This window comes from Setaria viridis, chromosome 9 (genome assembly GCF_005286985.2).
Source record: "Setaria viridis chromosome 9, Setaria_viridis_v4.0, whole genome shotgun sequence".
Classification (NCBI taxonomy): Eukaryota; Viridiplantae; Streptophyta; class Magnoliopsida; order Poales; family Poaceae; genus Setaria; species Setaria viridis.
Window position 1 is genome coordinate 47,878,006 of NC_048271.2, and position 22,163 is coordinate 47,900,168.

General features: G+C 46.3%; 3 protein-coding genes across 4 annotated transcripts; 2 read left to right on the top strand and 1 right to left on the bottom strand.

The window, feature by feature from the left end:
- The first annotated feature begins 3,678 nt into the window (after positions 1-3,678).
- Positions 3,679-7,711, top strand: LOC117835881 (phosphatidylinositol 4-phosphate 5-kinase 2). The gene is made up of 8 exons (XM_034715202.2): positions 3,679-4,487; positions 4,576-4,743; positions 4,847-5,012; positions 5,327-5,437; positions 5,547-5,740; positions 5,854-5,966; positions 6,084-6,186; positions 6,854-7,711. The coding sequence occupies exons 1-8, from the start codon at positions 4,042-4,044 to the stop codon at positions 7,158-7,160; spliced, it is 1,608 nt and encodes a 535-aa protein (XP_034571093.1). The 5' UTR covers positions 3,679-4,041; the 3' UTR covers positions 7,161-7,711.
- Positions 7,712-9,912: 2,201 nt separating this feature from the next.
- On the top strand, positions 9,913-14,006 carry LOC117840725 (partner of Y14 and mago). Of its 2 annotated transcripts, none has more exons than XM_034721248.2 (4): positions 9,913-10,206; positions 10,317-10,433; positions 12,582-12,827; positions 13,567-14,006. In XM_034721248.2, exons 1-4 carry the CDS (start codon positions 10,030-10,032, stop codon positions 13,702-13,704), a joined length of 678 nt encoding a protein of 225 aa, XP_034577139.1. In that variant the 5' UTR covers positions 9,913-10,029; the 3' UTR covers positions 13,705-14,006. The 2 variants fall into 2 exon arrangements, with proteins under 2 accessions (XP_034577139.1, XP_034577138.1); XM_034721247.2 differs by having other exon boundaries at positions 9,914-10,206; positions 12,579-12,827.
- A 1,037-nt stretch (positions 14,007-15,043) lies between these two features.
- LOC117839221 (mitogen-activated protein kinase kinase kinase 1) lies at positions 15,044-19,748 on the bottom strand. Its single transcript, XM_034719499.2, has 9 exons — positions 18,566-19,748; positions 17,820-17,904; positions 17,448-17,510; positions 17,154-17,311; positions 16,830-16,905; positions 16,665-16,724; positions 16,154-16,261; positions 15,767-16,027; positions 15,044-15,404 (listed from the first exon to the last, which is right to left on the bottom strand). The coding sequence occupies exons 1-8, from the start codon at positions 19,573-19,575 to the stop codon at positions 15,803-15,805; spliced, it is 1,785 nt and encodes a 594-aa protein (XP_034575390.1). The 5' UTR covers positions 19,576-19,748; the 3' UTR covers positions 15,044-15,404; positions 15,767-15,802.
- Between the last annotated feature and the right edge of the window lie 2,415 nt (positions 19,749-22,163).

Sequence of the window (22,163 nt, forward strand, 5' to 3'; positions counted from 1 at the left end):
AAAATGTACAACCTCTGCAGAGTTAAAACCTATCCGGGTAGCCGTGTCCACGGCATTGGACGAATTACGGCTTGGTCACATAACTAGCACTCGGGCATGGATGGTCACATGTGTGTGTGCGTGCGTGTGTGTTGGATTTTCGGAAGTGTCCGGCAGTTGTGCCGTGAGCTATGACGGACGGGGAGTCCGATAGCAATAAAATTTGGATCCTTTGTGTAGGATCAACCCAGTCAATATTTCGGTTACTAAAGGAAAAGCTTTACCAAAAACTTGTTTAAAAACAAACCCGTGCATGTGTGAAAAATCTGGCTTTATTGCAAATGAACCTTAGTCTATCCTTGTTATACCCTGTGCATATACTTGTTTGTACCCCCCTCCGGAGATGGGGTTGGACTTGTTGAGTACGTTTGTACTCACCCTTGCTTCGTTGCTACAGAGGAAGACCCGGACTTCATCGCCGAAGACCTCGAGTAGAGGTTGTGTCCGCACCCAACGCTGCCTGTGGTGTTGGCCTTTCCAAGATGCTGCTGCTGCCGTGTAGTCCCGAGTGCTGCCTTTTGGCAGTAGCTTGGTTAGCCGCTGTTGTTTATTTACTTCTTATCACTGCGTGGCTTTCACGCCCACTCCCTCGAGAGTTGTACGGTAAATGAATTATCTGTCGAATAAATGTGCTATCAGCCTCCTGGGACTGATATTTGTATCACATTTAGTCTCTACTTATGTGGGGACGCTTCACGAACTTGGAGGAACGAGATTTATGGATATTGTTTACTGGGAGACTTTGTCAATAATCCTGGGAATGCCGCCCGCTACATTCCTGATCCTAAGCCAAAAATGTGCCAAGGAGTGGGGCGATGCGGGAACAGGCGTATCCGTAATGATATGGATCAATCTGAAGCAGAACCTGATGTTCGTCTATGCTCCAAGTGCCACGAAGCCAGTCACACCTACAAGAACTGCCCGGCAACGACGTATGGAAGTGCGAGCACCCAAGCTCCATCTAATAACTAGTAATGTAATGTACTGTCTATCTTGAGTTGTGTTATTGTAACTTGAGTTGTGATCCTTAGGTAATGTAATGTAATGTTTATTTGTCGTTGTGGACAAGGACATAACGTATTGTAATATTTATCGTGGACCCTTCTATTTGTAATGACTCGTATGTGCCGTAAAGTTATGCTATTTATTTGCAATGTAACGTAATGCAATGTTATATTTCCTTTACAAGTTCAGTTCTTTATTTCTTTCAATACTTGTGTTGCAGGTATGGCGGCGCACCCAGGTCCATAGGGGTACCAGATCCCTGAGTTGCTCGACCCTGCCTTGGACAGCCAGCACAGGTCGTTCCAGTCAGCCGTAGTTGGTACCACCCTAAGCACGTTTCGAGCTCGTATCCCGCTTTCGACCATGCCGATCGACCAACGTTGGATCCCGAGGTACATCATACTTAGTAATATTTGTGTGTTAAGTTCAACGATTAATTTGTGTAAACTAATTAATTTTTTCCGTGGTACAGGTTGAGTGTGGTGGGCCTTCTCCCTATGGTTAGGCTTGTGGAGGGCGACATGGTCGACAATTCAGCGCGACGTGGCGGCGAGAGACCCACACGGTTGCAGTTCGACATGTCACTGCTAACAGCTCTGCTGAACCGGTGGCGGCCGGAGACGCACACCTTAGTTTCCTAGCTTTTTCACACTTTGGCATCCTACGGTTGTATAATAAAAATATTAAAATTTCATGAAACTATACTACTAGATACTTCTAGATCTAAATACTAAACTATGAACTAAAAATCGAATCTAATGTACAAACTAAACTAGATTTTTAGCATCTAAAAGCACAAGATATTTCTAGATCTACTATACTACGATATTGAAAAACTTACCTGATGACTAGGAGGCTTCTTCCCCTTCTTTCCTCTCTTTCTTTCTTCCTTCCCTTCCTTCTCTCCCTCTCTGGTTCTCCTCTCAAAAACAACAGGTCTGGCTCAAGAGTTGGGAGAAGGCCTGGCTGCGGGGGGTTTTATAGAGGGAACCCTGCTGGGCCAGGCGGCTGTAAGGGGCCTTATCATCGGCCCAGGCGGCGGTAAGGACCCTTACCGCCCGCGCGCTGATCGTACCGCAGCGATGCAGGAGGCCAGGTCCTTACCGCCGGCCCAAACGGCGGTAGGGCCTTATCGCCGGCCTAGGCGGCGGTAAGGACACATGTCCGTGGTGTCGGCGCCTTACTGCTAGGCTTTATCGCCGGCCCAACCGGTGGTAATAGCCTAGATTTGTAATTTTTTCATCCGACTATATATTTTTGCAAAAACTTCCTTCTCTCCCTCTCTGGTTCTCCTCTCAAAAACAACAGGTCTGGCTCAAGAGGTGGGAGGCTTGAGATCTGGCTGCGGGGGGTTTTATAGGGGGAACCCCCGCCAGCCCAGGCGGCGGTAAGGACCCTTACCACCTGCGCGTTGGTCGTACCGTAGCGGTGCAGGAGGCCAGGTCCTTACCGCCGGCCCAGGCGACGGTAGGGCCTTATCGCCGGTCCAGGCGGCGGTAAGGACACGCGTCCGCGGTGTCGGCGCCTTACTGCTAGGCTTTATCGCCGGCCCAGCCAGTGGCAATAGTCTAGATTTGCAATTTTTTCATCCGACTATATATTTATGCAAAATCGAAAAAAATAAAAATAAAAAAAACGCTTAGCTAGAGGTTGAAATGGGCCCAGTTATGGCCGTGTGGAATAGAGAGTCCAGAAGCCCAGCGTGGTGTTGTCTCTTCTAAAAATCGGTCTGGGCCAAAAAATCTCATCCAAAGTTCTATGGGTTTTTTTTATCAAATGATTTTTACCAAAAAAATCGATCAGAACCACTTCTGAAGAATTGGCGCAGAGTTTGAAAAAACATCCAACTCACTTTTTGGCAAATTATCGTCCACTCTCATAGTCTCATAGCAGGGCAGGGTTTTCTTCATAAATCAGTTCATGACTTCCTACTTGGGCATTTGTATCTTTTCTCCAACAGAGAACTTCATTGCAGGCAAACATTTTCCAAAAGTTAAGGTATAGTAGCAATAGCTTACAAAGGAACCCACGAACCACGGGCGCCCTCTTTCATATTTCTGGACAGGTACCTTGACCTATAGCTATGCCTTCCGGTGATGGAAAAGGCAGTTCAGTCTTTAAACTGTACCGTTTCCTTCTTTATGGATCATCATATATAGATCGTCGGTACAGATTTTTAGTGCCGATGCTTAGCTCATCACTGTTAACTACCACCATTCAGTGCGCCTGCCAGCTTCTCCAATATTAAAAGTCGTAGCCTTTTTCTCCGTGCAGAGTCTTCAGCACGGGCTTCGCCATATGAGTTGTCCTCGGCTCGTTGCTGTTGCTGATGTTGTTGTCTCGCCACAGTACAGTACGACGCAGGCCGCGACGGGCCGTAGCTGCGTTCCATCCGCGCGCCGCGTGCCGAGGAGTGCGCGCGGGCTAGCCGCAAGAGGGAGATCCGCGAATCGGTCGCGTGGGAAAGGCCCATCCAACCGCAAAATTAGCTGGAGACCGCAGAAACAGGCCCGCTCGCCCGCGTCGGCTGTACCCGCCGCGCGCGAGACGCCGCCCCGGCCGCGTGCCGCGCGTGCGCCGGCCCCCGCCGAGCGGGAGACCCTTTTAAGTTCCAGACTTCCAGCCCCGCAAGCAACCGCTAGTAGTCTAGCAGTCTGCTCCAGTGTGCTCGTCGACTCCTCGTCCTCGCCGTCGCCGGCCTGAGCCTGACATCGCGTCGCGTGCCAAAGCCGACGCGCGCAAAAGCAACGAAAGCGAAAGCAAAGCGGCCACCACCTCCCCCCGTCTCCTCTCCTCCCTCCACCCGTCACGCCGAAGCTCCGAGCGCGAGCGGCCATTCCATTCCTCTCGGCTCTCGCACCGTCCCGTCGCATCCCCTCCCCCTCTCCTAAAAATGAGAAACCTAGTACTACCATAGAAGTCAAGTCACTCGCCCGCTCGCCCGCCCGCGCGCCCAACCAACCCGCGCCGTGCTCGCGAGAGGCGCCCACGGAGCCCATGCCGCCCCGCGCGTCGGCCGCCTCGCTGCAGGGCGACTGCTGCATCCACGGGCCAGGCCCAGGCCCCGGCCCCGGCCCCGGCTGGCGCGTCGGCGGCGGCGAGCTCCACGGCGAGGCGTCCTGCAGCTACCTGCCGCTGCGAAAGCGGCTGTCCGTGGACGGCAAGTGCCCGGCGCCGCGGATATGCATCTGGGAGTGCGACGGCGAGGCCGGGGACATCACCTGCGACATCGTCGCCGCGCCGCTCCGGCGCAGCTGCAGCGCCAGGGCAATGCCGCCGCCTCCCGCGCCGCTCCTCTTCCGCCGGATGATGACGCCGCCGCCTTCGCGGCCCAGGCCGCCGCCGCAGAGGGAGGCGGAGGAGGCGGCCAGGAGGCCCGGGGAGACCATCTCCAAGGGCCACCGGAGCTACGGCCTCATGCTTAACCTGCAGCTTGGCATAAGGTACCAATGCTCTCTCGCCCGCTGCTACGTTTCCTCGTGTCCTTGGGATACCCTGCGTCTCAGTGTCGCTCTGGTATTCGTGCCATAGCTATTCAGTGGGGAAGTCGTCGGCGCTGCCGTTCAGGAAGCTCTCGCCGTCAGACTTCGACCCGCGGGAGAAGGTGTGGACGCGGTTCCCGCCGGAGGGGTCCAAGCTGACGCCGCCGCATCACTCGGTGGATTTCCGGTGGAAGGACTACTGCCCTGCAGTATTCAGGTGCCATACTGCTCTGCTGGCCAATTTGGTCACTTGAAGAAGACTTGCAACTTTTTTTTATCACTTGATGCATTGCTTGACTGCTGAGTGATGCCAATGCCAGGCACCTGAGGAAGCTGTTCGGGGTGGATCCGGCGGACTACATGCTCGCCATCTGCGGGGGCGACACGCTCCGGGAGCTGGCATCCCCGGGCAAGAGTGGGAGCTGCTTCTTCGTTACGCAGGACGATCGATTCATGATTAAAACCGTGAAGAAGGCCGAAGTGAAGGTCAGTATTTAGTGATGAATAAATACGATCCATTCATGAACTACTCGCATGCTTACTTGTTACTTCCATTTCTCTTCTACCACGTTGGTCATCCTTAATTCTGTTCCTGAAATGATTTCTGAAAGAAATCAACTGTACACACGGAAAATAGCTTTTCTGATACTTCTTTTAGCAACACATGTTCCTTCTTTTTCTGGAAGTTAGATTTAGCGTCCATCTTTGAAACCCAAATTTAGCTTGTTACGAGAAAGAATACAGCACTAATTTTAGTTGGTGACGTGAAGCATAGATTTACTCAAAATATTGGTTCGCAGGTTCTAATTAGGATGCTGCGGAGTTACTACGAACATGTTTGTCGATACAAGTCCACTTTACTGACAAGATTCTATGGCACACATTGCATTAAGCAAGCTGGCTGCCCCAAGGTGACCAATATTCACGTCAAGATACATAACTCATTTAATTCTTCTACCTTTTGTTCTATTTCTATGCAAACGATCTTGATAATGACACGATGTCAACCTAAACAACTAGGTCCGGTTCATTATAATGGGCAATTTTTGCTGCTCAGAGTATAAGATCCACCGGCGTTTTGATTTGAAAGGTTCCTCACATGGTCGGACTATCGACAAAGCAGAACAGAAAATCGATGAAACTACTACTCTAAAGGACCTTGACCTCGATTATGCATTCCACCTGCAAAGATTTTGGTACGAGGAGCTGATGAAGTGAGTTTCCATTAGATTATCTTAAGTTTCCATTAGATTATCTTAAGCTCGTTGGCTACAATTGCATTACAATTATGGAATCAATCCTAAATCTGGCTCTTACTATTGCACAGGCAAATTCAGATGGACTGCACATTCTTAGAGACACAAGGAATTATGGACTACAGCTTGTTGCTAGGAGTTCACTTTCGTAATGTAGGTGTATCCCAGTTCACTAGTTTTCCAAGTAAGTAGTGTGGATCTCAGTTAGCTTCAAATATTCTGAATTGTGCCTTGCGCATATTTTGGCTCCTAAGCTGCTAGTCACCAGTTCTGATCTAACCTTGACAATATACATGATCAGAATCCACTGGCAAAAGAAAATCATTTGAAGGTGGAGGTGATGTTTGTGAGCTTTGCTTTATGGAATCTGGATGCAAGGACAGAGATTTCATTGTTGACTCTCGGTAACATACTCTTTTGTTTTCTTTCATTATTTTTGGAACCTAGTGTGGACTGTTTGGAATAATGCAAAATACTCTTTAGGAACTTATTGGTTCTAATAAAGTACGAAACCCATTGATTGATCAATCTTAGCATTGTTAGTATAAAAAATGATCGACCACCAGAATAATGGGTTATATGTTTGCTCTTTTTCAGGTGTTTTTTTGCCCTTCAGAAGTTGTTTATTGTATCTGTTATATTTCATTATTAAAGCTACGAATTTCTCCTGTTAACTTTTGGGTGTCGGTGTAGCTAGCCACTGGTTGCTTCTATGACTGCATCAGTTAAACTATTTGATAAGTTAGGCACCATAAGTGGAAAATTCATGTTTCTCTAAATTGACAAGTAGTTCAGACTCCTACTATAGCAAAGTGCTGATTTTTATGTTGTGTTTTTCAGTAATGCAATTTTAAGCTCTCATCATGATCCTACTTTGTTGCTCCCTTTGTAGCCTACAAACAAGGAGCATCATGGGGTCATGTGTGTTTGTTTAAGTCAAACACTTATAAAGGAACCTTAAGATACCTTTAACTTTTGGGGTTAAAATATCTGAAACTGTAGCTGTTGCATTCCATAATCTTGTCGAATCCTTTCCATTGTGCTAATGTAACATCTGTCTGCTCTTATCAGGAAACCATTGGTCCAGTTAGGCAAGAACATGCCCGCACAGGCGGAGCGCAGGTCAAGGAGAGTCCTAGACAAGTTTCTCCTAAATGAAAGACACTTGTTCATAACCACGCCAAGCGGAGGATCATGGGATGTCTACCTCTTCTTTGGAATAATCGACATTCTTCAAGACTACGACATAACCAAGAAGCTTGAGCATGCTTACAAGTCCTTCCAGGTCAACCCTGGCTGCATTTCTGCCGTGGATCCAAAGCTCTACTCGAGAAGATTCCAGGACTTCATTCGCAGAGTGTTCATCAGAGAACAGTAAGAAGAACTTGCACAGAGTTAACCGGCAACTGTTCAGCTCCACTGACATTTTTACATCATGGGATCCATTGGTGAAGCCATGGGCATGATCGTTTCACCGATCCCGAGCGTGCCCTGGAACAGTGGAAAGGATGGGCGGTTTACCGGGCGCACAGTTTTCTGAATAATTGACGCCGAGGAAGGAGCACTGCCGACACGCATGCTAATGCTGAAAAGGACTTGTAAAATGTAAGTGCCGGCTCCATGATTGCGGAGCACATCCCGAACCTTGCCGCCCGTTGTTTATTCTTTTTTGCACCCGCATCTGCCAAGAATCTCAAGTATTTTAGCTTCTTGGGATGCTTGATGAATACCAGAATGATCTTTGCCGAGTGGGGATCGGACATTGTACATGTACATGCAGCCCTGTAGTATACACTAGATGGACTTAGAAACTGATGCATCTTTGTCAAAGTTTAAGAAAAAGGAATTCGGATGCATCCTTGCGTTCTGTAAGCATTCGCATCCTGCTTTTTCCGCTTGCGGATGAAACATCTCTTGTTGCCAGTCCCAGAGACTGTTGTGTTTGATGAATTCCTGAAGCTGCCATGTCCTTTGTTCAGAAAAGAAGCTGGTGCCTCGAATTGTTGCCTTCTTTGCAAGCATTTGCAGCTGGGTTTCTTTTTCGCTCGCGCCTGCTCTGACTGACCACGGTTGGTGACTGGAGGAGAGGCAGCGGCGCCACTTGCAGTTCTACCACTGGCTCGGCGAACTGGCGAAAGGTAAAGCGGAAAAGCGGAAGAGGAGGAAGGGAGGAGACAGGCATCAAAAGGAGAGAAAGCGGGTGCAGGGAGATGCTGGGACAGATCTGGTCTGCTCCTGCGGCCCGTGTCTCGCAGGGTGATGCGTTTTTCTTGCGTCCTCTCGCTGTTGCTACATGGCCGGCCGGCCGGCCTTTCTTTCCTCCTCGACTTTGCTTTGTCCCACGCCAAGCCCTGCTCCGTTTCTTCGTCTCCCTCGCTTTTGTCATGCTCTGATGTGCTTGGATCTACTGTCTATGACCGGGCCAGCCTTCCTCCGGCATGCATCGGCATGACTGGGGCTGCAGACCAGGTGTTCAGAAGTTACTTCCGCAGGTCACAGCAACTCAGGATGATGCATTGCCACTCTCACGCATGACGCGTCCTACTCGGCTACTCCTAGAGTCCTATTGGTAGCCACTTTGGCCAGATCGTGCTACCTGCATTATAAACTTGTGTCTAATAAGGGGCAGGCGCATTATTAGAGAATTTCATCATGTTAGTTTTCGTGGGACTCTGGTCTGCGAGTTTTAACTTTGAAGTGCTTGGAATTGTTGTGTTGTCGTCGGTAGTCAAAAAGGGTTTAACTCGCATACAAAAGGCTGAATCTCTGTTTACAACTAAGGCTGTCTTTTCTTGTTCAGGCGTTTTGACCGTAGCTGGCACATTTGAAACATAAGGGGGTTTTGGAGTGCAAAAGTTCTCCTATAACCCATGCAAATATTAAATTATTTTCATGTGAAACTCATGCATTTCAAAAGGTGTTTTGAAGTTGATACAAGGAAAAAACACAAACATGTATTACTTGGATTTTGGGGCACCACCATATAAGAGCTTTGTTGCAAATAGCAGCCTCTAGTCTATTTCATTTTAAAAAACCACCTCATTACACCTCCTAAGCACATGTGTACTGAGGTGTTCTTATGAACTAGGCTGAACAACTCTCAAATCATGTTTAGGAGGTCTTTGGGATGTAGATTAGCAAAAGAAAAGAAAACACATGTTTACAAAAAAAATTATCCTGCCTCAATTATAGAGTATCAATTGTTGAACAAAGTACAACAAGGTTAAAATGCGAAGTGATCCATAGCATTCAATTGGCATTGAATAACTTTTTTTATTCAAGTCTTTGAGACTGATACTAAGTACTCCCTCTGTTCCAAATAACTATTCGTTTTGGTTTATCTAAATACATAGCTTTTGCTGCGTATCTAGACATACATACATCTAGATCCACATAAAAAATTTTATATTAAAAAAGTCAAAATAAATAGTAATTTGGGATGGAGGGAGTAACCTTTAAAATTTCCTTCCCTGATAGTTCAATGGTAAATGAAAAGGGATATTAAGATCAAAGGGTACCCACTACTACGCTAATAAAGTATCTTAAGCAAACATTATCTTGAGGTTAACTAACCCAAGTTTAAATCGTCCAAAACTCCAAATTAACTCAAAATCAATTTAGTTTTGAGTTACCTAGCATGATATCTAAACCTTGTTCAAGATCAGACCACATTCTACTCTTTCTCTAAAAGATGTTCAAGGTATAGTAGCAATTTAGCCTTGCATAATCAAACAAATAAAATTGATTTGAATGAATATGAGCATGTATAAGAGTTTAGTTTGCTCTAGTTATCTAGTTTCCACCAATAACTTAAGTAACAAACGTGTGTTTCTACCACATTAAGAAAGCCCATAAAAGTCAAAACTAAAATAGAGTAAAAAAGATTATGATGGATCGGCTATCATATTTTATAATCTTATTTTGTATAAATTAAAGCAAAATTGGACTTCGAAGATACATGAAATCGCAACAAAGATTATCACCAAAAGACTCCTTAAGAAAAAAATTTCAACCACTAAGAAAAAAAGAAAAAAATGCAAAAACGAAGATGAGAAAAAACCCTCAACTCCGGCGGCCCACTCCCGGCGTCCGACTCGACCCTTGGAGCCTTGGGAGGCAAGGCCGGACTCGGGAGGTCTTTGCTCTGACATCTCGACTCCCCTAAACCCACCCTGTGCCCGCCGTCGCCGCGGCCTTCGACCTCCTCCCCACCCCACCGCATCCGAATCCCGCACGCCTCCCCTGCCATGGCCACCTCCAGCGACGGCGGCGACCAGCGGCGCCTCCTCTCCATCCCCAAGGAGGGCGAGCGCATCATCGCGCCGACGCGCCGCCCCGATGGCACGCTCCGCAAGGCCATCCGCATCCGCGCTGGCTACGTGCCCCAGGAGGAGGTCGCCATCTACCAGTCCAAGGGTGCCCTAGTGAGTCCCTCCGTCCCGAGCCTCCTCCCTCGTGTCTGCTGCCAGTACCGCGTCTCTGCTCGATTTCGTTAGTCTTATCGGGGTGGTTGGTTGTCTTGTGCTCGGTGCAGATGAGGAAGTCAGGGCCCGACGTGCCGCCGGGGTACGACCCGGCGCTTGCGGTCGATGCCAAGCCCAAGACGAAGGCGGCCAAACGGAACGAGCGGCGCAAGGAGAAACGGCAGCAGGTAGCGCACACCCCCACCACACCCCCCCTCAAAAGGTGTTTTGCAGTTGTGTCGCCGTTGATGTTAGGGAAACCGTCAGATTTGGATGCACACTTCTTGTCTCTGCTTCTAGCATTCAAGAGAGAACTAATTAATGGGTTTGATGAGGGAGGCATTGACCCGTTCTTGCACATTAGTTAGTCGTATTCATCTTGCTGTATGCACAACAATGCTACCATCTTTAAGATAATCACTTGCTCGCAGCTTGTTGGAGCTGGATTGTGAGAAATGGATGAGCAGCAATAGAGTTGGATAAAGACCCAACTGCAATACATTAATTACTACTTTTGATCACTTGAGTGTGGCAGTAATCCACATACAGCTCTCAACAAATGCATACTAGCGTAATTACCCCAATCTCTTCAATACATTCAATATTATACTGCGTTCCAAGTTAATGATAAGTGTTATGTTCAGTTCCTGAACAAAATTTAGGTCGTTTAACCACGAGCTTGTTGAGTTGTTAGCTTGTTACGAACAAGTTCAACAAAATCTTATGGAACTGCTTTGTTTGTAGAATTTGGATTTTCATAACTCATTAGGCTGTTTAAAACTAGCAGAATGCAATAGCTATCTCACATTCCTTTATAAAAACTTGGGCAATCTGGTTATCTCAAACATGAAGCAGCACCAATGCTGAATTAATGATCCATATGCAAGTATTTTGCATTATTGCATCTTGTATTCACTTTATTGCAGTGCCCCAGCTTATGTTGCTTCAGGTAGACCTGATCTTGTTTCATTATTGACCGCACAGCGTTTGTTTTATTGCATCCCTCTAATCGTCTTTCTTGCTACCATCATGATTGTTCTTATCTTGGTGTACTGACTTGTCGGAAAAAAACATAGGGATCAGATGAAGAAAAGCGTGACTCATATGTATAGCTTAGCCAATGCCGTCGGTTACAAAACAATGCTGTTTGACTAGTTAAACTGATCTGAACAAAAATGGCATACTCGTACAGACAAGTTGGTTATCGGTGCATGAGTTGGAGAATAACCTTATGGCAACACGGGATTAACTGTTTCTAGGACCTAGCCCCCTAAGAGTTTGTACTTAGTATGGGACTTGGTGTTTAGTCATCATTTTATGATTATGTTCCTAAGTCCATAATGTCTTGTAGTTGTCCCGATTGAAGCGTGGATGCCATATATTGGTTTTGTTACTTCTGCAGAGTTGGAGAATGACCTTATGGCAACACGGGATTAGTTGTTTCTTGGACCTAGGCCCCTAAGATTTTGTACTTTGTATGGGACTTGGTGTTTAGTCATCATTTTATGATTTTGTTCCTAAGTTCATAATGTGTTGTAGTTGTCCTGATTGAAGAAGTGTGTTGCTCTGTGGATGCCATATGTTGGTTTTGTTACTTCCGCAGAGTCTGGCCCTACTGTTCCCTCCTAAAAGAAATGTGTTGTCAATATTATTTAGGGAGCTGACTATGATACAAAAGCATCATCAAAATATTTCTGCTAGCATACATCAGGTTGAAGGAAACACCATTCCTTCCTTTCTAGAATAGTCCCGAATCCCGAGACATGCATTATTAGCTCAACACCAAAGATTTTGACTTTGTTTCCTTACGAAGAAAGTTTGCTGTGTGACTTAATTTTGAACTGACTATAATTTCACCCTGTTTTCTTCATAGCATCTCAGCTGCACTATGTGTATTTTATGACGTGTCATCTTGCAAACTCTCTGTCCTCACAATAGACTAATGAATTTGTTATCTTCTGAACTATCTGATTGATTTTTTTTGGGCCAAGTGATGTCACAAACCCGCTAAGAAATAACAAAGCAAACAAATAGTGTGTGATTAAGCATAACAAGATGGCAATCCAGCTCCCCTGATGAAAACTAGTGTTTTTGTTTAAGCTAATCCTTGAATGAGTTAACATGATAGCTTAAGTTATTCATGCTACGTCAGATATAACGAAGAAAATTGAAACAAAATAAAAGGTAACGTATTTAGCTTCTCATCATCTGGTCAATAATGTCAACATTGTATTTCAATTGTTTGTACTACTTAATGGTTGGATCTAGTTTAGATTGAACATATCTGGTTTGTTAAGATGGCTGTATGATTTAATGCTGTATGTGTTTATTAGCAGGCTAGTTCGACAAATGATAAAGGAAAGGGCCTGGATATAGAGGAGGCTGGTGCTGGGGAAACAGACAAGGTTCTTTCTTCCAAAACTGATAAGCAGAGGGATTCAGTGGAAAGTGTAACAAAGCAGATAAAAGGCATTGCCATTTCTGAATCACCTGCAGCGCCATCCACAAATGCCAATGATAGCTCACAACCAGAATCATCTGCTCCAGACATAGACAAGAAAATTCGAGCACTGAAGAAGAAGGTTTTCCTCTCCCTCTCTCTAAGTCTGTGTGCACCTTTTTTTAGTGAACAAAAAGGCAAATTAAAGTTGTTAGTCCAGTTCCAAAATTTATTTCTACCATTTCCCTAGTTGTTTTGGGGCCTGGCCCTGGTTTGTTTTGTCCAATATCAAGTTGGATTTTCTTATTTCTGGTAAACTTCGAGTATATGTTTTCCGTTTCCAGTTTAAATATAATAGTGAAATATTGTGTCTTCCTGCAATGTTGGTTTTACAACATGAAATGTGCTTATTAATGCACTGTGACCTTGGCTCCTATTTGTTGAGGTGTTTCCCCCTATCTTCTGATTTATTCATGCCGAGCACCAATAATCTAATCAGTATCTGCCATTGCCTATTGATTGCTCCTTAGTTTATCTTTAGTGCATCTGTCAATGTTTTAAACCTGTAGGATTGGTCTTTTAGATTCTAGATGTGGTATCTGGTATACATTTTATCAAATATATATGTTTGTCTTTCTTATAAAAAAAATATGGAATGCTATTTTTACTTGTTTGGGAGACCTTTACATATTGTAGACAATTACTTTTGTGTATTCTGTCATGACCCTTTTGAAAAAAGACATGTCTTTTTAGAGAAAATGATTGATGGATATTCATTAGTAGATTATTTATTTTACCGAGTTGATATTTAGTCTGCAATGTGTGTTAGCATGATGACAAGACAGGATGAGATCTGACGTGGATGAATTTGTCTTTTGCAGATACGTTTAGCTGAAGCACAGCTGCAAGGTGACCCTGAAAAATTGAAATCTGAGATGCAGGAAAAGTTGAAAAAGATTGAAGGGTGGCGGGCTGAGCTGAAGCTTTTGGAGGACAACAGAGCTCCGACGGGTTCCTAGAAAGAATCGGGTTCAGCTCTGATGTAGAGTAGAGCCATGGCTACCAGACAATCACCATGGTGTTGTGCTGATCCAAGGTCCAATCAATCACCATAGGCTTTTCAATTACCTGCGGGTTGCTGGAAAAGCCTCGCAGTAGATGTGCCGATGTGGGCTCGCGCAGAACGATGGAGAATTTCTCATCGCACAATTTGTTGTCTCATGTTCGCCAGAGTTCCAAGTTTGTACCACAAGATGATATCCATTTGTCAGAGACCACACAATGAGATAATTCAACCGATTATTGTGACTGTGTGTCTGCAGCTTCTGTGTACTATGCTAAGGCCTGGTTTGGTTAGTTTGCTTATTTTTAAGCACCCGTCACATCGAATGTTTAGATACTAATTAGGAGTATTAAACGTAGACTATTTACAAAATTCATTACAGAAGTGGAGGCTAAACGGCGAGACGAATCTATTAAGCCTAATTAGTCCATGATTTGACAATGTGTTGCTACAGTAAACATTTGCTAATGATGGATTAATTAGGCTTAATAGGTTCGTCTCGCTGTTTAGCCTCCACTTATGTAATGGGTTTTGTAAATAGCCTACGTTTAATACTCCTAATTAGTATCTAAATATTGATGGATTAATTAGGCTTAATAGGTTCGTCTCGCTGTTTAGCCTCCACTTATGTAATGGATTTTGTAAATAGCCTACGTTTAATACTCCTAATTAGTATCTAAATATTGATGTGACACTTGCTTAAAAATAAGCAAAGGGAACCAAACGTCCCTAACTCTGGGGATTTATTGGAGCTGGATTAGAATTTTGTTCCAGCCCTAAACCTAGAATGCATCTCTCTGCACTTCCACTAGTAGTATTCATAACTTTTCGGGCTTGTCGTTTCTTGGCAACTGACGGAGTGCCGGACAGATGCCCTGTCAAGGTCCGTCATACTTTTACAGAAGCCATCACGATTTATCTTGAAACGACCCATTTTCGGAGTTCCTTTGTTGTCCTTTTTACCTTTTGTTTTCTTTTGGAGAATTATTTTTTTCTTTGGCAGGACAAATTTCCAAGAAGTGGAACACAAATTTTCCGTGTACGTAGGCACACACACAGGCGTTGGCGGGCGGGCAAGTCAACAAACACCGCGTGAGAAAGGAATCCCGCTGCGCTAGGCCGAGAATGATATGGTACGGTACGCCAAATGGAGACAGGCTGAACCCGGCAGGCCAATCGAAGAATTTTCTTGGGAAGTTCCGTGCATTGGAAAAGAGAGGAAAGCATCGCCGTACGGTTCCTGCCTTAGCAAAAAAATGACAGCAAGACATGCGGTGTCAATCTAACAACTGTCGTTGACAGTTCCAAAGCATTGATTTTTTTCTTTCTATTTTTTTCTCTCTCATAGAAGCATATCATGGCACCAATACAAATCCCATGCAGACATATTTACATCGCCCGTTCCCACTCTACATACAACTCATGCGCTCAAATGCACATTCACTGTTCCTACCTCCTCCGGCCTCCGGGCAGAAGAATATTAGCCGGCGGCTCAACCACGACATCTTTCTTCCCTCTAACATATGTCAAAGAATCAACTAATGGAAAGAACACTAAAAGGTTGACAAGGATGCCATTGAGCGTTTACAATACTAGCTCTCCAGGCAAACCACCCTCCCTTTCAGCCAGCTCCGCATGATAAGCGGCGACTAATATCTGCAGGCAGAATAAGCACAGAAGTCAAAAGTCAGATTAACCCACACGCTTATGGAAGAAACAAGTGGCACGCTATCCAGCCACAGCTAGTAGCAGCTTACGGCAGGAAGATGACCACAAGCTACACTCAGAGGGTGTGTTTGGTTGCTTGTATCATTTGGTTCATGTATGGAATGATTCAAAATAATAATGATCCTTTTGTTTGATTGGGTGAATTGTAACAACCCATCCATGATGAAGTCATCCCACTTAATACATTATTCTACTAATAGGAGTGAACCATACGGTACAAGCAAATTGGTTGAACCCCACCATCGATGAGATGAAATATCTTAGCACAAACATGAAACGAGGTAACTTACCATTCTGCCACCGTGCTACAAATCATCCCCCGCTTATCAATTGATGCCACGTGTAGTTGAATTTGAGCGTGAAGATGTCCTCATGGACCGTACTGATCTTATTGACCTGTTAACGAATGGATGCTCCAACAGTTTGGATGCTGAAGGTCTGTCTTCTGGATTGGGTTTTACACACTGGCTTATAAAATCACGGGCATCCTTTGAAAGACCACTAGGAACTGTTGGTCCTTCCCCTTTACCAATTCTGTATAAAGCTTGTGTCTGCAGAATAAGTAGTAACTAGTAAGAATGGATGTAAGCATATATTGAGAATTGAAAAAATTGTATTGTATACACATAGGCAGTTAGGCACCCTAATAGTCAGTACTAAATTCTAATTTCTCTCACCCATTCCAGATCAGGATAGGGAATTTGGCGTGTCAACATCTCTAGGACGGTGCAACCAAGACTCCATATGTCAGCAGCAGGTCCATATGTCTGTTTTGGATTGATAACCTGAAAAATTAGATTTTAGTGCAACCATATATAATGATCTTACAGGGTAGGGCCAAATCTTATATGCTGTTATCCAATAACAGAAGTTCACCAGCGCATGCATGGAACAATGCCTAACAGGCTAACACTAAATCAATGAATCATCAAGCTGCACTGAAATATTAACTCAGCTACTCTACTAAGAACCAACTTGATTAGATTTGAACTAGATATTTGATAGATCTGTATTGACACCACTGAAACAGGGCACTACCCAAGTAACATTTCAGTACTTTAGATCTACTAATTCAAGTTCATTATTCTAGACAAATTATCAAAGGAAAACATAAGATGAACTGGCAAATGCAAGCATACTCTAATATGTATTCTGTAAATAATGAACAAGCAAAATATGGTGGCATACCTCAGGTGCCATCCAATAAACAGTTCCTTTGCATGATTTAACCGCACTGAATTTGGTAATCTGTAAGAGAATTGATAAAACAATATTGTATCAGAGAAAAGTAGTAATGGATAAAATCGAACAAAAAATATGGAAAATTTGCAGATTGCAAGCAGAGTAGCAGACCTCCTTAGCAAGTCCAAAGTCTGCAAGTTTCACAGATCCATTGACATGCACCAGAATATTTGCACATTTAATGTCTCTGCATGATGGGATTTTAAACTATACTTTAGAACAAATATATATAACAGTACAAGAGTACATTGATAGAATTCATACTTTTCAAATCAATGTGAAATATACAGATTTTAGGCATTGCTTTGCAGGGCTTTCATTTAAACTAATGGGCACAAAATGCCCCACCGTATACCTCGTTATCTCCTCATTCATTACACTAAAGCAGGATAGATGACACCATTATAAGAATGCAAAGTTATCTAATTTCATTACCTATGAACAATGTTCTTTTCATGGAGGTAAGTCAATCCATTGAGGATCTGCCTTGTATATGCAGAGACATGAGTATCTCGCAGGCGGTACTTCTGATACAAAGATGCAAGGGATCCTTGGGTCACTAGTTCAAGGAAGATGTAAAGTTTCGAATCTTCCTGCAAAACAGTCACATAATTGGATGGTCATCTACCTAATAGTTAAAGGGCTCAGAGGGGTTATAAAGGGAACAATTAATTTCTGTCCACAGAACATATAGTATATCAAATTACTTTATAAACAGAAGTTACTTACTTTGTCTGTTCCATAGTACTGTACTATATTCTCATGTTCAAACTGGCTCAGAAGTGCAATTTCCTGAAAAGATCAAAATACAATAGCAGAGGTCAAATTTGTGGCACTCTTTTTTTCTTTTCAGGAAATCAGGCATAGTTTGCCAGCGTAGCCCTCTTAAGGCTAACAGCAAACAGGCCAAAGGATAAAATCTCAGAAAATCATAGTGGAAATCCACATAAATAGCCTTTCTACCTATCATGGACCAGAATATCAGCGTGCCATACAAGTTCAGCTATCAGTACTCCAGTAGTCGACTCGCAATATGATGGGAAACTACCAGTAATATATTATAGCTCTCATATTATCAAGACAAAACAAAATGAAACAAACCTGCTCAAGCTGAAAGATACACTGCTTCGCGTTGCTCCCTTGATCAAATAAACTTACTTCTTTGACGGCAAAGAAGACACCCTCACTGAGAATATGGTGCAGAAACAGAACAGAACAGAGTGTAAGAGACTTCAGACTTGTGACAGGAAAACACTAGAGAAGGACAAATAGTGAAAATAACCATCCCTATTGAGCATTGGCGAAAAACAATTTGAGTATGTTGTTCTTAAAGTTGAATATCCAATCTACTATGACCCCAGAACACATAAACAAGTAAATTACGTCGACCTAAGTTCTAATTGAAATAAAATCAAGGTTCTGCAGAAAACAGAAAAAAGAATCAATCAAGTGATCAAGGAATTATGTGTTCACCCAGAAGTCATGCCTCATGGGTGCATCATTTTGGCACACTGAGATGTCATGCTCCCATGTATGATTGAGGATTTGGTTCCTCAAATTGGATGGGGACCACAATTTTGGTTGATTCTGAACTGCTACAACTTAAGATCATGTTGGTTTAGTTGTAGAGGACTATAGCATGCAACGGACTCAATTACTACATAGTACATACTACTAGGCTGTACTTAGTGTCTGATTTTTAACATCTAGAAATGGAGCCGGTAAGCTATAATAAGCTATCCTGCGCTAACTTAGGACAGGCATAGCATGTTAAGTTGTTGATTCCAAGCAACTAGCAAAACAGCACAGACGAATTGAATTTTATGTTTAGAGAGAGGAGCACTTACTCGCTGATGCCCTCATAGACCGTCCCAAACGAGCCACTCCCCAGGAGCACCCCTCGGTTCCATGACCGGATCTTCCTTCTGAACCGCCCGTTCGGTGAGATGTAGAACATGGACTCGGTGGTCGTGCTCGAAGTCTCGTCGTCGTTCGTGGTCGACAGGGAAGAAGTGCCAGTGAAGCCCTCGGACGACTCCCCAAGCCTGAGATCATCCAACGTCAACACTACCGCCGTATCCTCGTCGTCCTCCACCTCCACCGCATCCTGGTGCCTAAAACCTCGGCCAGATCTGCTCGCCGGGGCGTGCTCTTTCTCATCCGGCGCGAACGACCGCAGGATATCCCACGTGGATCCCGCCCCGCAGACAGCCGGCAGCGCCATCGAGGGCGGCGGCTTGAGCACCGGCGGCGGGCGCAAGCCCTTGATTCCTCCCTCCCCAGCTGCCTTCTTCACATCCGTACGGGTGGACTCGAGCGGATCCAGCCATGCCGGCCGCTCCAGTGCTTCGATTGGGACGTCCCTTGCCGCCGGTTCCTTCGCCGGTAGCTCGGGTTCGGCGTCCGCTGGCCGGGTAGGCTCCTCCTCTACACCCTCGCGGCGGAGCGGGGAGTCCCGCGCTGGGGTTTCGGGTTTGTGCCGCGCGGATGAAGGCGAGGACCGCACGGCCTTGTGCGCCTCCCAGTCGGCGATCGGGATGGCGAAGTCCTCGGGGCCGGAGAGGCCGAGGCTCTGGCAGAGGAACAGGACGTCCCCGCCGCCGTCGCCGCTGCCGCCGATGCGGAAGCTGTTGACGAGGTCGAGGGAGCAGGCCGCGGAGGCGGCGAGCGAGGCCGGCCCCGACGCCGGCGCGGAGGCGGGCTGCGGGGACGGCGGGAACGGGCAGAAGTTGTTGGCGTCGTAGGGGATGTTCTTGGACGCGTTGCGGCGGTCGAGCCTGCGGAGGCGGCGCCTGGAGGAGCCGGAGCCGCCCGACGGCGACGGCGCGGGGTCCTGCGCGGCGGGGGGCGGGCCCATCGGCGGCGGCCTCAGCTCATGGGGCGCCCTGGAGGACGCGGTGGGGAGAGGGAGCGCGCGCCGAAAGCGAGAGCTAGCTGCGCTGCGCTTGGGGGATGCGGTGCGGGGGGACACGGCAAAGAGAGCAAGCGGGTGGGGGATTTTTTCTGGTTCGTTCGTTAGCCGCGGCCTCGGGCTTTTGGTTGGGTTTTTCGGCGGGTGAGGTGGAGGAGGGGGGGCGAGCGAGCGGGGATAGCGTTGTCCGCATTGACTCGCATCTTTTCGCCGCTCCGGCCCGGTGGTCGGGTCAGCGACGCGACACGGCAACCGCGGCCAGATGAGCTCGGCCCCGCGCCGGTGATCGGGTTGCGCTGGAATGGTCTCGCTCTCGCCGCGGGTTGACGGGTGCTGACGTGAGGGCAAAGGCGAGCTCAGCACTCAGCAGCTGGTGGATTGGCACGTGGCCAGGTGCGCAGAAGATACTCTGCTGTACCACTCCTACTCAATGTGTCAGTGGGCCGATGAGCTCTCCCAACACCAACAGTGGTGTGGTGTCTGCACGTGCGTCGGTGCGTGCGCGTTCGATCGTGCCAGATGATATCCGGGAGACAGTGTGGCATGTAGGGAACTGATCTTGTACATTATAGATCGTCAGCCTGTCATCAATCAATCCCATGTCGGCTTTCGCCTTGCTGAGCTTGCAACGATTTACCCTAACTTACCGTGACCTTTTCGCGCGCGTTTGGTTGCTTTGCTTATTTTTAGCACATGTCACATCGAATGTTTAGATACTAATTAGGAGTATTAAACGTAGACTATTTACAAAACTCATTACATAAGGGGAGGCTAAACGGTGAGACGAATCTATTAAGCCTAATTAATCCATCATTAGCAAATGTTTACTGTAGCAACACATTGTCAAATCATGGACTAATTAGGCTTAATAGACTCATCTCGCCGTTTAGCCTCCACTTATGTAATGTGTTTTGTAAATAGTCTACGTTTAATACTCCTAATTAGTATCTAAACATTCGATGTGACGGGTGCTAAAAATAAGTCAGAGGAACCAAATTAGGCCTTATTGTACCCGGTGGAGCAGTACAGTACAATACTTAGTGTGAAATCATTTATTAGTAACCATAAAAAACAACGTACTTATAACAACCAGAAACTGGTCAAGCACGGAGTAATCCTGCACGATCGAGATCGAGCATGACGCACGGGGTGCAATAATAATCCATGGTGATTTTGCGTTATTACGGGTAGCTTTCATGGAGCTCAGCTCACTCGACGGTACTGCCAAGACGCGTGCCTTTCTGTGGCCTGTGCGTTCCCCAGGCGGCAGGAACGGAACGGGACGGAACGGCCAGAGCGAGGCGTTTTTACCGCCACCACACGACCGAGACGACCCAGGCTGGCCGTGCCATTACCGCCCGGCCAGGCGTCCCTGTGTCACTAAACAGCTAGTGCTCGCTGCTACGGCCACGCGAGCCCAGTTACCCGCAGCAAAGGTACCTGCCGTGCTCCCGCGGTAATCCTCGATGTTTACCGTTCTTTTTTTCGGCTTTGAGCCTTGTGGTCAGCATCTATGCGGTTGCATCTTCAACGACAGCCACGTAGTCTTCTTGCCCCAGTGTTCAATGGCTTCTTCTTTTCTTTCTCGCACCGTAGTCTTTGACCACCAAGCATAGGAAATCATATGTTCATTCAGCGCTTTTTACCTTTCGGGCAGATAGCCCTTTTTGATCCCAGGGCCGGTCTTCTCGTATAAAATTTGCATGCCAACGAACAACAACGAGGAAACATGAGTCCATGATTGTTGATGCCTGATTCGTTTTTTTTTCAAAAAAAAATGATTGATGCCTGACTGCCCGGCGGCGCACCATGTACATGTACGCGTGTGGTGTAAAGTGCGCACGTTGGCAAGAACGCCGCTGTCGAAGTGGAACTCGGAAGCACCCTGGAAACGAAGCACAGATATACGTGCATGTGGCTAAGACAAAAAACATCGCAATTGCTTTTTCGGGGAAAAAAACAGGGAGAGAAGGAAAAGAAAGGCAAAGTGCATAGAAAAGGCGAGAAGGTTTTCGAGATTCCGAGGGCATCTTCTCCCGTCATTTGCGTGAAACGAGCAGGAGAAGCGGCGCCGAAACGAGGCGCGCGGGCAAAACACCTGGATTGGAAGCAAGCACCGAGCAGGGCGGCGGCGCACGGCCGGAAACGAGGGCGAAGCAAGCAAGCGCATGTGCTGGTGCGTGGAAGACCAGGAGAGAGAGAGAGAGGAGACCCCGAACGAGGTCGACGACGAGAAAGCTCAACGCAACGCACAAAGACAACGCAGCGCCCAATCAACTCACGCAAGTACAGAGAGCGCTACGAGCAAAAAGGTGCCGTGCTGCCAACTGTACAAGGAAGATCCTTGCGTCATCCCTGAATCTGAAAAATCTGAACGGCTGAATCCCTGGTCTCTAAAAAAAAATGAAGGCGGAGGTGCTCCTTCCTACTACTCCAAACGGCAGCTTTCTTGTACAAGTACATCCCTGCGCGGCTGCGCCACGGAGGAGACCGGCACGACGACCCGGGGGAGCAGCCGCCCCCCACCTGCTTGG

Bases quoted from the DNA above. Each gene is read 5' to 3' on its own strand.
- LOC117835881 (XM_034715202.2), top strand. From the start codon at position 4,042: ATGCCGCCCCGCGCGTCGGCCGCCTCGCTGCAGGGCGACTGCTGCATC. The intron at 4,744-4,846 runs GTGCCATACTGC...TGCCAATGCCAG, and splicing joins TACTGCCCTGCAGTATTCAG to GCACCTGAGGAAGCTGTTCG. The intron at 5,013-5,326 runs GTCAGTATTTAG...ATTGGTTCGCAG, and splicing joins TGAAGAAGGCCGAAGTGAAG to GTTCTAATTAGGATGCTGCG.
- LOC117840725 (XM_034721247.2), top strand. From the start codon at position 10,030: ATGGCCACCTCCAGCGACGGCGGCGACCAGCGGCGCCTCCTCTCCATC. The intron at 10,207-10,316 runs GTGAGTCCCTCC...TGCTCGGTGCAG, and splicing joins ACCAGTCCAAGGGTGCCCTA to ATGAGGAAGTCAGGGCCCGA. The intron at 12,828-13,566 runs GTTTTCCTCTCC...TGTCTTTTGCAG, and splicing joins TTCGAGCACTGAAGAAGAAG to ATACGTTTAGCTGAAGCACA.
- LOC117839221 (XM_034719499.2), bottom strand. From the start codon at position 19,575: ATGGGCCCGCCCCCCGCCGCGCAGGACCCCGCGCCGTCGCCGTCGGGC. The intron at 16,906-17,153 runs GTAATGAAATTA...CCCATCATGCAG, and splicing joins GAAAAGAACATTGTTCATAG to AGACATTAAATGTGCAAATA. The intron at 16,028-16,153 runs GTGAGAGAAATT...CTTATTCTGCAG, and splicing joins CCTATCCTGATCTGGAATGG to ACACAAGCTTTATACAGAAT.